Source organism: Diabrotica virgifera, chromosome 1 (assembly GCF_917563875.1).
Source record: "Diabrotica virgifera virgifera chromosome 1, PGI_DIABVI_V3a".
Lineage (NCBI taxonomy): Eukaryota > Metazoa > Arthropoda > Insecta > Coleoptera > Chrysomelidae > Diabrotica > Diabrotica virgifera.
The window spans coordinates 87,791,808-87,809,745 of record NC_065443.1 but is presented as its reverse complement, the minus strand read 5'-3'; the positions used below and the strand labels follow the sequence as shown (position 1 = coordinate 87,809,745).

Here is a 17,938-nt window from a genome sequence, read left to right as displayed (position 1 = left end):
ACGGTTGTAGAAAAAACATTTTTTTAAATTTTTTAAATTTTTTTTGTTAATTTTTATTTCAGCTATTATTGATATATTTTGAACGTTTGTAAAATCTACCACATTTTTGTAAATTGTCAAGTAATAGTATACAATAGACACCTGGTAATAATATGAAAATTTATTTGTAATTTACATTTTGTTAGGTACTTGGAAATTTTGAAACATATTCAAAAATAAGCCGTATCTCTATAAAAACCGCCTTATCAAAAAAGTACTAAGAGGCAAAAAAGTTTTAAAAACATTGTGTTTAACTAATGGTACCACAATAATAATTGAATTGGAACGTACACAAAAATTTGGGGGTGGGGGTTTAACGAAACAAAAACCCCATAAAATTCTTATGGGGTGCAAAAAATTCACTGCATTTTTTAAGATGTTCCTGCCATAAGAAAGCCACATGTTCCATTTAAATATAAATTCTCTAACAGTTTTCGATATATTGGAAAAAATCGATTTTCAATTTTTCATTTTGTTGTATGAAATCGATTTTCAAATGTGTTTTTTAATGTGTAACTTTTTTTATCTGCACATTTGTGTAAGTTAGGTTCCATTGAACTATTTTTGGTTCCAGAATACATTTATGAACTACATTTTTGTTACACCCTGTAGATAATAGAAACAACATTTGTGAGATTTTATAATTTATTTTTCCAAAAAATTTTTAAGTATAAAGAAAAACACATATGTCTTCACAAATTTAGTAAAATCTCTAACTGCACATTAGACTAAATATATACAATGACAAAATATGCATACCGTTCGCGAATTCGCGATTTGTCCAATGAAAGTCAAGTTGTTATCACAGCACGAAAGATCGGTTCACTCCCGAAAGTCTTTGAGCAACACTGTTTATTTCAAGCAGATCTACGTTGCCAGATGAGTAGCAGCTAATGCCAGAAGTAAGGTAGCCATACACGAAACTCGCAGGGTAGCTGAGCTTTTAACTGAAACAAAAAAAGACGATATAGTATATTACAGATTATAAAATTACATAGGGTGTGTCAAAATAAGCAGAATGGTCGATCATTTCGCGAAATGAACTCAAAAAACTGAAAAATACGATATTTTTCAAAAATCTATGGAATGACACCAAACACGCCTCGCCACTTTACCCTCTGGAGGTAGGTTGGGGGAAACTTTAAAATCTTAAATAGGAACCCCCCTTTTTATTACAAATTTGGATTCCTTATTAGACAACGCGAAAACGGCGGGTCCGTTAGGAAAAAAAATCCCATTAGATTTTTTTGCATAATCACATTCGTGAGACATCCCAGAATAAGGTTCAAGAAGTCACCCACGTGAAAAGTAGTTCAATTTTTTTAACAATTATTTTTTAATCAAATTGCAAAAATCAATATTTTTGGCTAAAACAATTTTTTTTAGATTTTTTGGACCATTCTGGACAAAAAAAATCTCTTATAATTTTTCTCTAAAATTGATCTTTTTCGAGTTATAAGCAATTTAAAATTTGAAAAACGCGAAAATGACCCTTTTTAAGACTTAATAATTCAGTTAAAAATTATTATTATGAAAGTTAGAAAGTCACTAAATCAAAATTTAAAGCCTCCGCTACATGATCTTGAAGAAATCTGTGTTATAAACTTATTACTAAGCTGTTATTTTTAATTAATAACAATGCGCGGTTAGATCGTATTGACGCGGCTGTAAATGTGAGTGCAAGTAAGATGCCGGAATGGTATCTCTCTCGCACTCAGCATTTACGGCCGCCTAACACGTGCATGGCGCTCATTATTTTTACTTAAAAAAACAGCTTAGTAATAAAATAATGACAAAAATTTCTTCAGGGCCTTGTAGGGGAGGGGGTCTAGCTTACGTAGATTGGTTTATTTGCCGTTCCATAAAGTGTACATCCATAGTCAATTATTGATCTTATGTAAGCTCTATGGAAAATTAGTGTTGTTTGAGGTTCTGCCAAGTCCGCATGATGGATTTTAGGAGGTTTAGTCCTTTATTATATTTTATCTCTATTTGTTCAATATGTGGTTTTCAGGTCAGTTTTCTGTCTAATATAACTCCTAAGTATTTGGCATTGGTATCCAGTAGAAAATCTATTTTATTTATTTTGATTTTCTGCATTGGTTTCACATTATGACTGGCGAAGATTACGACTTTGGATTTTTCAGCGGAGATTTGTACTCCTAAATCATTTATGGATCTTAAAAAGAGTTCTGTGCTGGAGTTTAGACGATTGATGTATTCATCCAGGTGTTTGCTACGTGTTTAAACAACAAAATCATCGGCATATTGTATCATAGTTGCTGTAGATATGGAGGAGTGTAGATTCGTGGTATATATGTTGAAGAGGTGGTGCAAGAACAGATCCTTGTGGCAAACCTAAATTTGCAGTTTGGTATTTCACTGGACAGCCGTCACATCCTCTGAGTCCTACTTGCCTGTTTATATACAATTTGCATATTATGGTGTTAGCAACTTCTTGAGGATTTGTAGTTGTATCATTTTTTCCCGTAGAATGAACCAGTTCACATTATCATATGCACCTTTAACATCTAGAAACATCGTGCCATTTTAATCATTTTCAGTTAAACATATTTGTATGTCTGTAACTAAGTGTGTCACCGCATCAATGGTGCCAAACACTTTTTTAAAACCGTATTGTGTGGTTGGCAGAGAGCCAGTTGTATTTAACCACCATTCCAGTCGGTTTTTAATTATTCTTTCAAAAATCTTGAGTGTACATGGCATAAGTGCAATAGATCTATATGGGTTTTTGTTTGATTTGTGTATTGGTATTGTAATAGTCTTTTTCCATTCTTCTTTACACTCCCCATTAATCCAGATATCATTTAGGATTTTTTGATGAAAACATTCTTAAGGTGGTGTTTCAGTAGATACCATAAAAATTTGTTTAAACACTTTGGATATATATTTTATGTTTTTCTATGATTACAGTGCCATCTATCACGAATCGAAAAGAAGTTCAGATAAAATTTGTCTCCTTTTTGACGTAGAATCCTAATCTGAAATGAAAACTGTGGTTTCCTATTTCCTAAGATATCAAAGTTGTCCCCCGCCCCATCCTCAGGGGCGTGAATGAAGAGTGGTGTTTTGTGCCATTCGATAGATTTTTAGATAATATAAAACGTGTGTATTTTTGTTTTTCATTTGGAAGTGTATTTCTCGAGCTATTAAACCGTTTCTATAATTTACCTGTTGTATGAAGATAACTCGTTTTTTAGATTATACCGCCAGCTATAAAAACAATGAGAAATAGTATATTGCACCTAAATTATTTAATTTTGAAGTTAGAACTCTTGACAAAACCGCATCCATAGAAATAGTACAGTGTACAACACATGAGAAAATGCCATATTTCTCCCTCGCGTGATTTGCGGCACTCGTCTCGTGCCTCGGCTCGTGCCAACAAACTTCTCTGCGTTCGTGAGAAATATGTCTTTTTTCTTACTTGTTGTACACTGTACTTTTTCTATGGATGCGGTTTTGTCAAGAGTTCAAACTTCAAAATTAAATAATTTAGGTGCTTTTAGGTATATTATATGCATAAATTGAAATAAAATACGTGTACGTGTAGGTATTTAATATTCTTAAAATTTATATATGTACATTATTTATTTAAAATTATAATTAACAGTTATATTTGAACAGTTTTAAAAGGTAATTTCTTGTAAGTTTTGCTTCAACACATTTTGTTTGACAAAAATAATTGTGTTTGTATTGTGCATATTACCATGGAAACGGCGATCATATATGTATGGAGGACCCGTGAGAAAAAATATTTCTCACTGCACTGGCCGACTTTTCTCACTAAGTGATAAATTGTTCGTTTTGACTGTAAGTAAGTAGTGAGAGAAATAGCATATTGTATAGCATCCGTAGAAAAAATATTTCTTATAACCCTTACTTATTTTTTTTATAATGAGTGCAAACCTGCAATAAAAAATGGGAATTTCTCCTTAAGATTTCAAAGTTGCCCCCCTCCCTACTCTAGAGGGTGGGGCTGCTCGGCTGTCATTTGCGGTTTTATTCGGTAGATTTTTAAAAATGTTGAACACGTGTTTTTTAATTTTTCGATCCGATGTTCATTTCGCGAAATAGTCGACCGTCCCGCTTCTCTTGGCACACCCTGTATAATGGATAATAATAATCTGCAAGAAGTAAAAAGTAACTTATAAGCTGATTTTTTTTTAATAATAGATCTTAAACTAAGTAATGTTTCAATGAAAAGAACAAATATTTTCTGGAAATATTTGCATTATTTAAGGGTCAATTAAGTGGTCCAATATAAATTAAGTTGGTTGCTCGACCATTTTTAATATTTTTTATTTTTCTACCTTTTAAACTTCAGTCTATAGAGAGTACAGAATTTCATTCATTTTATTTTTAAAAAAATTATTTTGCCGATGACGGCCATTTTTGTTAAAGCGTATCGATCATTTTCACGGAAAACATGGCTTCACTCTTTAGCCAATATTTTCACTGAGGTTTGTCCTAGAACAATAAGTCAAAAAACAAACTTTTAAGAAAAGTATGTTCTAAAAAACGGCCTAAAGCAATATCTAATTTGAAACTACCCTTAATTCCTTAAATAAACTTCAAAATTTGAAAAGATAAACTGATAAAATTCCATTTTTAGCATTTTTTAACAGCAAAACTTAAGCCGATAATGGTTTGTAATTTTTTTCTCGAAAAGACATACGTACTTACATACTTTAAATAAAAATAGTTTGAGCTTTGTCTCTTTCATATTTTAATTTTTTCATATAAAATCGCAAAAATGTAAATTTTTTCATTAAAAATCGCAAAAATGTAAATTTTTGAAAAATCTCAAAGTTTGACCCCTTATATCCCTGATCGACACGGGTGAAAAAATTTGAAATTTGGTTGAGTGTTAGCACCCAGCAAGTAGAATAAAGAGTAAAAATTTAGAGTTGCAGACTTACGTCATGTAGGAGTTACAGGCCTGAAAATATTGTTCAAAAATTAAAATGGTCAAAATTTGAGCGTTTGCGGGAAGGGTAATTAAAATTCAAATAAACTGTCTAATGAAATAAAAATTAATCTATTTTCACCAGATTTCACAATGAATACAAATTTATACAGGGTGGGCCAAAGAAAAGAGTTCACTTTGATATTTGCCAGTTATTAGATTTTAAGGGAAACTCGAAACAGGTCGATTTTTATAATTAAATTACATTTTTTATATGTATGTCATACTAGTGACGTCATCCATCTGGGCGTGACGACGTAATCGATGATTTTTTAAAATGGGAATAAGGGTCGTATGTTATCTCATTTGAAAGAGTATTTATTCAATTCTCTGTATGAATGTATGTAATTTATTTAACACAAGATATATTTTATTGCTGTCATAATATAAAAAAATTAATATTTTGTCAAATAAACATTGTTTTTCGCTTAAATTAAAAATGTTCAAACTGTCAACAGCTCGGTGAGAGGTTGCTTGTGATTTAATTTAAGCGAAAAGAAATGTTTATTTGTGAAATAAACTTGTATGTATAATCATAAACTGAATAGAGAATTGAACACGCTTTCAAATGACATACCACACGACCCCTATTCGCATTTAAAAAAAAAGTGAAAAATAACGATCAACCTGTTTCGGGATTTTTTCTTAAAGTTGGCGGCTTACGAAGTAACGAATTTATTCCATATATTTGCACCATACTGTATAGCTGCTATATTATAGCAATTGATGCCATTTAAAAATTAAAATTGATATGTTTTAATATTTTTTAAAACTCGTCTGTTTCTGAAATAATGAATTTTATTCCATACATTTGCATCATACTGTATGTGTATATTAAAAAATGTATAATTATAATTACAAAGCCTAAACACGTGTAAATTAATATTCTTATTAATGGGAGGAAACATAGGTAATAAGAAACCCATATTAAAAACGGAGTAATGAGTGTATACTATTATTTTTTACGTATTCTCTATTGTAATACTAAATAAATGCAAAAATTGTACATAAATTTTATAATATTATAATTATATACATCGAAAAAAGCCTAGGGACATTTTTGTAACAAAATAAAATGAACACAACGACAATGTACACAACAACGAATTTATACAGTTGCTCATCGTGTAGATTTTTGTGAGGAAAACAAAACGGCAAAAATGATAATTAATATATTTAACCAAAGTTTTTAACAGTTAAAAGTTTAAAGCTATAGTTTTTATACTGCAGTAAAGATATTCTGGTAGTTTTGATTTTGTTCGTGCTCTAAAGTTCTTGTTTAGTTAGTGCATTGAAAATATTGTTTTTTTATAATCTAACGAGTCATTTAAGTTTTAATGAAATAAATATTGCTATAGGCCTTCTTCAAGGTAGCATGCAACAAACTAATGTAGCTGAGCGCATGGCAGTATCCCATAGTGTCATAAGTCGATTGTGGTGGCATTTGTGTAACACTGTAAGTCAAGCCGAATATCATCGAGGACGTGAACGTGCTGCAACGGCAGTTTAAAACCGATTTTAAGTGTAAGATGCTAAAAGAGAGCCATCAACAATTACAGCACCTGAATTGGTTAGCGACCACACAGGTAGTGGGCACACCAGGTAACCATAGGCCGTGATTCTGTAAGAAATCGTCTCCATAAAGCCAATCTCCACCGTTGAAGGCCATTGAGATGTCCATCTATCTCCAGAGGCAATTGTGCTTCTAGATTATAGTGGTGTCAAGAATATAAAATCTGGGATGCAAATTATTGGGCTACAGTTTTATTCTCCGAGGAATCTAGATTTGAAAATCATCCAGTTTCTCGTCAAGTAAGAGTGTGGAGTAGAGCTGGAAGTATAGAAGACTTAAAACATGTCCAGAAAGTTTACACATACAGGTGGTACAGTAATGGAAGGGGGTGGAATAATAATCGGTAACAGGATGGATGGTGTTTTTCAGAGCGCTTTTTTAGAGCATAGCAGTACCTCGACACTATTCTTGAACTATACTTCATGAGTTTGCTGGTGGTCATGGTCAAAACTTACACCTCATGCATGATAATGCTCATCCACATGTCGCACGTCTAGTGACAGACTGACTTGCCAACGAAGGAACTCATGTGTTGCCTTTTCAACACAATCCCCTGACCTGAATGACATCGAGCACGTATGAGACATATTTCAACTAAATTACTCTACATATTATGGGTAACATATTATGCAGTTTCGTTTCCGAGAGCTTTTGAAGAATGAGCAAACCTACCTCGGACAAGATATAGAGAATCTTATTTTGTCTATAAAGACAGATGTAGAACCGTAATAAACCAGAGTGAACGCCATACTTCGTATTAATTTTATTTTTTTATTACGACCATAATATTTTGTGATGACCTAATTTTTTAAATGTAGTCCAAGTAATGAAGCTTAAATAGGACAAAACTTCGCAATTTTTACAGAATGGATCGATGTGCTTGAAAATTTGAGAATAAGTAGTGGATAGTCCAAGGATCAAAATCTATATGATGCCGAAAGGCGCTTTTAGCATGGGGGTGGTTGCCACCCCATCTGGGGGGTGAAAATTTTTTATTATGTTTTGACCACAAAAGTTGGTAAAAACATTCATTCTAAGCAACAAACGATCTATATATTTTTGTGATGAAATTAATAGTTTTCGATTTATTCGCTATCGAAAGTGTTAGTTTTATATCGAAAAAAGGAATGTTTTTAATTTAAGTTTTCTGCTAGTAACTCCAAAGGTTTTCGTTTTATCAGAACTACTTTACTTAACAAAAATGTACCTTTTGAAAAAATAAACAAAATCGTTTTTTTTTTTAATTTTCTTTAAGACCAATTGTAATCGATCTATACTTTATTATATGTTAGCCCTTCTTCGTCAAATGCTAAATATTGTAGTTTCAAAGTCAAAAGACGGGAAAACTATGCATTCTTCGAGGATAACTTGTTCAAACTAATTTAAAATATTTAAAAATATCTATCTCCAGAAATAGAAAAAAAGAATGTGTGTGTACTTTGTACGCGCGTAAGAAGTTATACTTCTATTATAATATAATTTCAACGAAATAGATATACCTATTTAACAGTTACAATACAAAAATTTAACAATAATTACCAAAATTTAACCAAAACTTGACAATGCCAAATATTAAAAAAAAAACGAAAAAAGTATGAATCGTCCGGGAATTGAACCCGCAACCTCACGAATTCTCAATCTCTGGTCCAATGCTCTACCAATAAGACTATCAAGGCACATACTATTAACGTGTCAGATATACATATTAACACATCACGGTGACAAGTGAAATATAAAAATAGATGTTTTATTATTTTACGCCCAAGGAAGACAAATCCAAAGACACAAAATTATAATAAAAAACCTTTTAAACCACATTTTTCAAATTGCGCAAGTTGTATTATTAATATTAATGTTAATAAATGAAATATAAATATTTTGACGTTTCACAATTTGACAATATCATAACAGAATTTGATCTACTATTTTTAAAACACTTACCAGTGTAAGATCCTTTAGCTTTGAATAAGCGAAATCGTAGATCGTCCCGGTTGATTGTTGTTATCCACAGTTCTCTACGCCTTCAAGCTAATAGGTTTTTTATCAGTAATTTTGCGGCACTCATACTAGTCACAGTTTGATGGGCTTTCACACTGACATGCAACAATCATCTCTTCTATGTTAATATGTCCAAAAATATAATATGAAAACTATTTAAAAAGGCAGTATAACCATTAACTAACTTTTCGTTTGTTGTTTCTCTTCCTACAAATTTTAAAACGCAACAACCATACACCATACATAACCAAACCACAGTCCCACAGCTGTGATACAGCTGCCATATTGGATAATTTTTGTCGTCATTTGAACATCCAATCAGAAAAAAGTTGTAATGCGACTGCGCCGAGATCAAAGGTTTTAATCCTATTAAAATTCACCCTCATATGCGCGTAAAGAAGTATAACTTCAAAAAAGTCTCTAGCTCAAAAATTAAGTGACTTATATTGAAAAGAATGTCAGTCCCTATTTTCTTCTGCGTAAAAGTGATCGGAAGCAACCGCCCTAATCACCACCCTAATTCAAATTAGTCATTGACCTTATTTGGTCTTCTTTATTTATGTATTATGAATAGGTTCTAGCAGTTTGACCGGCCTAGAAGGATTGGTTTTTAAAAAAATGGAGTTAAAAGCGAATAACGAATTTTCGTAGTTTGAGCATAGAAAGATTAGCATCAGAGATACGAAAAACTGTTTAATGATAAAATTGTAGCTTATTTATTTCCAAAGATCCTGGTTTCCAAAAATTTTTTCTAAGGCATAAATTCAGTGAATTATTGACAATTAAACTTGTAATAACATGTACAAACCATCTTTACCAACCCTTTTAAAGTCACCTCTTTTTGCGACTGAGGACTTTTAAAAGATTTAATAATAATACGCTTATAGATCTTGTAAAACCTAAAAAAAATCTTTTATCACATTTTCTAAGATAAAAAATGAAAAAGTTACGGTTACAAAATCAATATATTTTTATGAAAAAGAAGGAAAAATCCAATTGGAAGTATAATAATGCAAGTTAGCGGTGTTTTTAGTCATTGGTCTTATTCATTCTTCTTTATTTATGTATTATTAATAGGTTCTAGAAGTTTGAGTGGCTTAAAGTGATTAGTTTTTAAAAAACTAGAGTTAAAAGCGAATAACGAATTTTTGTAGTTTGGTAAAGTTTTTTGTATCTTCTTCAGAATAGAAAGATTAGCATCAGAGATACGAAAAAATGTTTAAATATAAAATTGTAGGTTATTTAATTTCCAAGAACTTGGTTTGAAAAAAGTTTTTCTACGGCAAAAATTGAGTGAATCGTTAATGAATACAATTGGTAAAACGTTGATTTTTTCGATATAAAACTAACATTTTCGATAGCGAATAAATCCAAAACTATTAATTTTATCAAAATAATGTATTGAACATTTTTTGCTTAGAATGAAAGTTTTTATCAATTGTTGTAGCCAAAATTTAATAAAAAATTTTCCACCCCGAGATGGGGTGGCAACCATCCCCATGGTAAAAGCGCATTTCGGCATCATATAGATTTTGATCCTTGGACTATACACTACTTTTTCTCAAATTTTCAAGCCAATCGATTCATTCTGTAAAAATGGCGAGGTGAAACGCTTCGGTGCCTGGGCTAATATACTAAAACGCATTCTCGTTGTTTTTGAAATTTCAACAAATTTTGTTGTGTCTTCTCTCTCTTTCTCATAATCCTTAATGCCCTTCAGGGCGTCGGATGTCGGGTTCCGCCTTTTATTTATTTCTTCCAATTGCTTCTATTGGTGGCCAGGTTCTTCATATTCCTCATACTGATGTGTCTCCTTTCACTATCCTGGATCTGGTCCATCCATGTCTTCCTTGGCCTTTCCTTTTTTCTTTCGTTTCCCATTTTGGCTTCATGTACCTTCTTTGTAAGTCTTTCTTGCTCCATTCGTTGTATGTGTCCAAACTATCTTAATTGTTTGTTTTCGATCTTCCTCATTTTCGGTTCTTGTTCCAGCTCTCTTCTTATATCTTCCTTTCTGAATCTATCAAACTTCGTAACACCGGCTATTCTTCTCATGTATTTCATATCGGTCGCGTTTATCATTGATCCATGTTTCTTTTGGACAATCCATGTTTCGCCCCATATGCCATTATCGGATTTATTATGCTGTTATTTTTGTATCTTAAAAACTGCTAATTACTACACATCGATTATTATTTATCAAAAACAATTAAGGAATTTTTTATTTATTTATTTAGCTAATGCCTCGACAACTAATGGCCATTGGCATGGTAGGTACAGTAATTTTGAACAGTTAGGTACCTAGGTGTCATAAGGAACCTAGTCTTTTTCTAAAAATATCCCTAGACTTTTCCGATGTGTGTAATTATACAGGGTGTTTCATTGGGAAACGGAAATACTTTAATTGTAAATAGAGGTCACCGAGGAGGTTCTAGATATTTTTTGCCCTACCGACTTTTATAACCGAGTTACAGGGTGTTTTATCGATTTTGCCAATTTCTTTCCTAAGCCATAACTTTAGAACCACCCTGTGTATTTTTTTGATATTTGGTACACATGTGTCCCATCCAAAACCCAAACGACCAACATACTAATCACAAGAAAAATATAGGTCCGGATTAACAAAAAATTATAAAGTAATTGTGACCTTAAAACAACACCCTGTATATTGAAATTCTGAAAATCTGTTTGCATATTTGAAAAGAGCACAAAAAACTAAGTCTAATCGTTCGCTTCAATTTTTCGGCCAGACAATTTTATGACTTTAACTTTAAAATTATATTGAATTTTTTAAGAACTCGACATTAAAAAGAAGGTATTATTAACTTTTAATTATAAATTATTAAAGCTATTGAATAAATACTTATTTTAAAATTAATCAATACTTATTTACCACATTGGAACAACCCAATTATTAATCACAAGAAAAATCCAGGTCCGGATTAACAAAAAAATTAAAGTAATTGTGATCTTGAAACAACACCCTGTATATTGAAATTTTCAAAATTTGTTTGCACATTTGAAAAGACCACAAACATCTGAGTTTATCGGTTTGCTTTAATTTTTCGTGAAGGAAATTTAATGATTTTAATTTTGAAATTAAATATATTGATAATTTTAAGAACACTGAAATTAAAAAGCAGATTTTTAAAGCACTTTTAACAATAAATTATTAAAGTTATTAAATAAATACCCATTTTAAAAATAATCAATACTTATTTACGACATTCGAATGACCCACTTACAAATCACAACAAAAATCCAGGTCCGGATTAACAAAACAATATAAAGTAATTGTAACCTTGAAACAACACCCTGTATATTGAAATTTTCAAAATCCGTTTGCACATAGGTATGAAAAGAGCACAAAAACTAAGGTTAATCGTTAGCTTAAATTTTTTGGCCAGACAATTTAATGAATTTAATTTTGAAATTATGTCGAAATTTTTAAGAACTGTGGGAACTCATAATAAAAATTTCGATATAATTTCCAAAGTAATGTCATTAAATTGTCTGCATAAAAAATTAAAGCGGGATATTAAACTTAGTTTTTCGTGCTCTCTTCAGGTGTGCAAACGTATTTTAAAAATTTCAATATACAGGGTGTTTTTTCAAGGTCAGAATTACTTTGTACTTTGTTGTTAATACGGACCTGGATTTTTATTGTGAGTAGTAAGTAAGTCCTTCTAATGCTGTAAATAATAACTGATTATTTTTAAAATTAGTATTTATTCATTAACTTGAATGATTTATTAATAAAAGTGCTTTGAAAACTTGCTTATTAATTTCAGGATCCTTAAAAATTTGAATATATTTAATTTCAAAATTAAAGTTAATAAATTTTTGCACAAAAAATCAAAGTGAATCTATAAACTCAGATTTTTGTGGTCCTCTCAAATGTGCAAACAATTTTTGAAAATGTCAATATACAGGGTGTTGTTTCAAGGTCACATTTACTTTATGTTTTTTTGGTAATCCGGACCTGAATTTTTCTTGTGATTAATAATTGGGTCTTTCCAATGTGGTAAATTTATTAATTTTTATTTAAAAGTTAATAATACCTGCTTTTTAATGTCGAGTTCTTAAAAAATTCAATATAATTTCAAAATTAAAGTCAAAAAATTGTCTGGCCGAAAAATCGAAGCAAACTATTAGACTTAGTTTTTTGTGCTCTTTTCAAATATGCAAATAGATTTTCAAAATTTCAGTATACAGGGTGTTGTTTTAAGGTCACAATTATTTTATAATTTTTTGTTAATACGGACCTGGATTTTTCTTATGATTAGTATGTCGGTCGTTTGGGTTTTGAATGAGAGATATGTGTACCAAATATTAAAAAAATATACAGGGTGGTTCTAAAGTTATGGCTTAGGAAAGAAATGAGCAAAATCGATAAAACACCCTGTAACTCGGATATAAAAGTCGGTAAGGGCAAAAAATTTGGACATCTTGGATATTAAAGCACCCTAATATATCTGTGTAGATATTGACAATGAATCCGACCCGGTCCGACCGTCACATGTAACACCGTTGCCGTATCCTCTATTTTTTCATACTATCACGTTACAATTTTTTGTGATATTATATTTGTGTGTGAAATGTATCATTTTTGCGTATTTTAGGTATGTTCTAATATGTTATGTATATCTAGGTTTTTACTTGATTATTTTAAATCATTGTGACGTTTAACTTGCTAGAAACCTTGTAATATTTGTACCTAATGTGTTAAAAGTAAGTAGTTTTGAAACACCAATTAAGTAAAGTTTATTATGTTGTTGTTTTCACCAATTTTGAAAAAATGTGAAAACATTGAATTGTCCACGTCCGTCTGTCCGTCCGTCCGTCTTGTCTGTCTGTTTGCAAACTCAACTCCTCCGTCATTATACCATGTAGAATGACAAATGAGGTGTCAAATGAAAGCTTATCCAAGGATGGTACTAAAGGTGAGAAATTTAACCTAGGCTGTCTGTCCGTCTGTCTGACCGACCGCGTATATTATTCCTTCGTACCTGTACCAGGTAGAATGACAAGTGAGGTGTCAAATGAAAGCTTATAATCCAATGATGGTACTAAAGATGAGAAGATTGACACAGGCTGTCTGTCCGCCGGTCCGTCCGACCTGGTATAGTGACGGAGGAGTTATATTCGCGGACAGGCAGACAGACAACCTAGGTCTAATTTCTCACCTTTACTACTATCCTTGGATTATAAACTTTCAGTTGACACCTCATTTGCCATTCTACCTGGTATAGTGACGGAGGAGTTATATTCGCGGTCAGACAGACAGACGGACAGACAACCTAGGTCTAATTTCTTACCTTTAGTAATATCCTTGGATTATAAGCTTTAATTTAAGTAAATAAGTAAATGTTATTATTCTATTATTCTTGTAGGTACATTTAACATTGATTGAAATTATGAAAGAAATATATAGAAAACAGCATGGCAACACTGTGATGCACAAACATAAAAATTCAGCCACATTCAGCTGTGCCGGCTGTGCGTTACATAGGGTGCTTTAAAATCCAAGATGTCCAAAAATTTAGTATACCTAGAACCGCCTTGGTCACCTCTATTCACCATTAAAGTATTTCCGTTTCCCAATGAAACACCCTGTATAAGAAAAAGAATAAAAAATATTTATCAAAATGCATATTTAAATCAGTAACGCAATAAAATAAAAACTCAATCATCTTCTTTTCCCTTTCAAATTGAAATATAACAATGAACATAAGTAATTATTTAGCAATCGTACCGAAGACGCATCCTAAGGACAATCTTCAAATCCCAATGCAGATAAGATGGAGATTTCTTTTATTAGTAAATCCGTTCGTAGAATCTCCTTAATTCTAACAATGATCGGATGAACGTGAGTAGAATTATCACAAAATTTCAGATTGTTTCAATTCAAATCCAATTTTGGCATTAAAATGAGAGAAAGCATAATGGTGGCCTCGCAAACAAAAGGTCCGAAAATTCCGGTGCAGCTGTGATCAATAGATTGTGTTTAAATACGACAACCGTATTTATATGAATTGACTGAAATTTTTATAAGATTACTGGACAATGACATGTATATTTATGAGGTGAAGGATAAGTAAAATATTCCAGAGAAATAAGGATTTTCTCAGGACCCTGAAATATTCAGGTAGCTGATTACTTTTTTAGTTATTGTAAACATATAGGAAAAAACCTACCTGTGTCCTGCCTAGAGTTCGCGTTCGTTTTTAATTATTAACAATTTAGTCCAAAAAACGCGATTTTTTCAATTTTTTGCACCTCATTAAAAACCTAAATAGTTAGCATAAAAATTACAAAATTTGGTTTTTTAGAACATTGAAAAAGCTTCAAAATGCTGGTTTTTAAATGTTAAAAAGTCAATCTGTTGCTTTACAAATTGCAAAATAAATAAAAATCGATATTTATTAATAACTTTTACTACATTTAACTTAGAACTTTAGAGTTTCACCCAAAGTTGGGTATTGGGGTACTTAACAAAAAAACGAAAGTAGTTTGAAAGTTATTCTATTTGTTTATCCCAGAGATCTTTCGTTTGCAATAACATAAGAAAGAAAATAGTAAAGATAGGGCAATTTTGGGTAAGTCAAAAATGAAAGTAGAAGAGTGATGCTGTCGAAATATATTAAAAAAAATATTTAATAGATATATTTAAAGATCCTTATGCCAATTTTTTAAAATTTTGTAGTTTCTAAACATTTAGAATAACTTTAAAAATATTGTACGCAGAAAAAATCTTTTTATAAATTTCAAAAACTAGTATTTTAACACGAATTTCCAAATAAAATAATTTAGCCCAAGTTTATTTGGGCCAAAGTAGGCCATGTGTTTTTTTTAATTCACATTAATTTGTTTATAATAATTAAGGGCTCTCATTGATGCCATTTTAAAGAATGGGCTTTTTATTTTTTGTTAAAAAATTTGCACAACCATTGTACATTCACAGGAGGATATTTCATAAATGTAGTTCAAATGGTTATTGGGGGGAACCTACAAATCCGAAAAAGCAATTTCAAACTAATACAATTTTCTGTATCTCCGGATATACTCAATGAATTTTGATCTTTCTTTTTTTAATTTGTATATAATTTCTACGCACATTACATATATGCAATTTGTTTATACATTTATTAATTATTAATAAACATTCTAATTTGTTTAAACAATTCTTGAAAAAATAATTTTTTTACAAAAATCTTTTTTTTTTAATTATATTATCATTAACGATCATAAAAAAAGTTAAAGTACACTTTGATAAATCAATTGGTTTTATTAAATAATTATTTATTGAAGATAATTTATTTATTAAAGTATACCTTAACTTTTTCTATGATTAATAATGATAGTATTAAATTAGTAAATGAGTAAAATGATAGTATATGATTAAAAAATGGATTTTTAGGAAAAAATTATATTTTAAAAATTGTTTAAACAAATTAGACTGTTTATTGATTAATACATGTCTAAACAAATTGCATATTTGTAATGTACACAAAAAGTCTACAAAAGTATACAAAAATCAAAACAAGAGAGATCAAAATCCATGGAGTAGATCCCGAGATATAGAAAATGATAGTAGTTTTAAGTTGCTTTTTTAGTTTTTGAACTGGTGAATTTTGTCGGCTCCCAGCTCGTCCTTCACTTACCACGACTAGTCACTATTTGAACTATCTACATTTTTTTAAACTACAAAATTTCAAAAATTTGGCATTGGTACTTTTTCTAATACATTTTGATAGTATCACTCTTCTACTTTCATTTGGCATACGCAGAATTGCCTTATCTTCATTATTTTCTGTTTTATGTTATTGCAAAACAAAGGTCTTTGGGATAAAGACTAACTTTTAAACTAATTAATGGATTGGTCTTAAATGAGGGTTTCCAACTTTGGGTGAAACACTAAATTTCTAAGTTAGTTTTAGTAGAAGTTATTAACAAATAACGATTTTCACTTATAACAAATTAACTTTTTAAATTTAAAAAATCCATTTATTTTAAAAAAATCCAGTAATTTTATGTCAACCATTTAGCTTTTTAATAAAGTGCAAAAAATCTAAAAATTGCGTTTTTGCACTAAATTGTTGATAATTAAAAAACGGAACCGAACTTTAGGCAGGAAACAGGTAGGTTTTGTTCATATAGGTCTACAATAACTAAAAAAGTAATCAGCTATCTATACATATATTTCGTCAAAAAGTATACTATATGGACCAAATGCAGTTAAATGACAGCCTCGCAAAATCATAGGCATGACAAGATTCAAACATTAAAAGTTCACGACAGTCTTTTAACAAAAGATTTTTAACCGGCTTAAGAAAACTTTTGGATAAAGAAAGACGTCTCATTATTACGTACATAGGGAGTACTAGTTTTTAAATGTATTTTCAGCTTCTTATTTTATAATGGTTTTTCACTCTTCCCACTTCTCATTTATTATGTTTATTATATAATCATATTTTAGTTCATTTTTTGTTCATATCTTTGATTCTTTCTACATTGTCTCGTCCACGTATAAAACCTTTTTTCTTTTTTGTGTTTGAAATTCTGGCCCTTACCCTACTTTCGAACAGATAGTGATAAAATGCGCATTTGTTCCTCTCCTGGACCTCAATTTTTGACCCTTCGCTTCGTTATCTAACGTATTCGCTTCGTATCTGTTTAGTGTACAGATAGCGAATGATCGATAACGAAGCGAAGGATCAAAAATCGAGGTCCAGGTGCAGACGATTATTATATTCGATTGGTGTCTTGAATACAATAACATGATCTATCCTATTAACTGTACGGCTGGTAATTTCTAGGTTCCTGTGTGTAGATTTTTTCAAGCGAAATATGTGCTGACAATAAATTACCATTTTAAGTGACCTTGTTAGGTTTATTAACCTATTGCCATTGTTAATTATTTGCTCGTGATGAGACTTGTTCTGTTCCAACTTTTGCATTTTGGACTCCATGTAGTGTACTATTTTTTGGGCATCACTGGTATGCGGAGTATAATTTACCATAAAACTCCTCTTTAATTTAACTATACCTTCTTTTCCTCTATTGAAATATGTGCATTAGTGAGATTAAAATTGAAGAAACGTTTTTATAGAGTTATTTTTAATAAAATCATTTTCACCCCCGAGAAGGAATGGAATCCACCCCCAGGGTAAAAGCGCAAGTTGGCACACTCTTACTTTTGTTTCTTGAGGTATCCTCAAACAATTCACCAATTTTCGCTAAAATCGTTTGCTAGTAGTTGATTTTCAGACTGAAATTGAAGAAATGTTTTTAACTCTTAAAAGTTACATTCTGAGGCTATGGGCTCTGAAATCTTC

At 30.9% G+C, this 17,938-nt stretch overlaps 1 protein-coding gene across 2 annotated transcripts in view; it reads right to left on the bottom strand.

Annotated features, from left to right (window-relative positions):
- Window positions 1-724: 724 nt before the first annotated feature.
- LOC114337066 (uncharacterized) overlaps window positions 725-17,938 on the bottom strand; it is a 654,507-nt gene continuing 637,293 nt past the window's right edge. For both annotated transcript variants that reach the window (XM_050642021.1, XM_050642024.1), the window contains exon 7: window positions 725-986. In XM_050642021.1, the coding sequence (XP_050497978.1) occupies window positions 907-986 (80 nt within the window). In that variant the 3' untranslated portion in view covers window positions 725-906. The remainder of the gene's footprint in view (window positions 987-17,938) is intronic.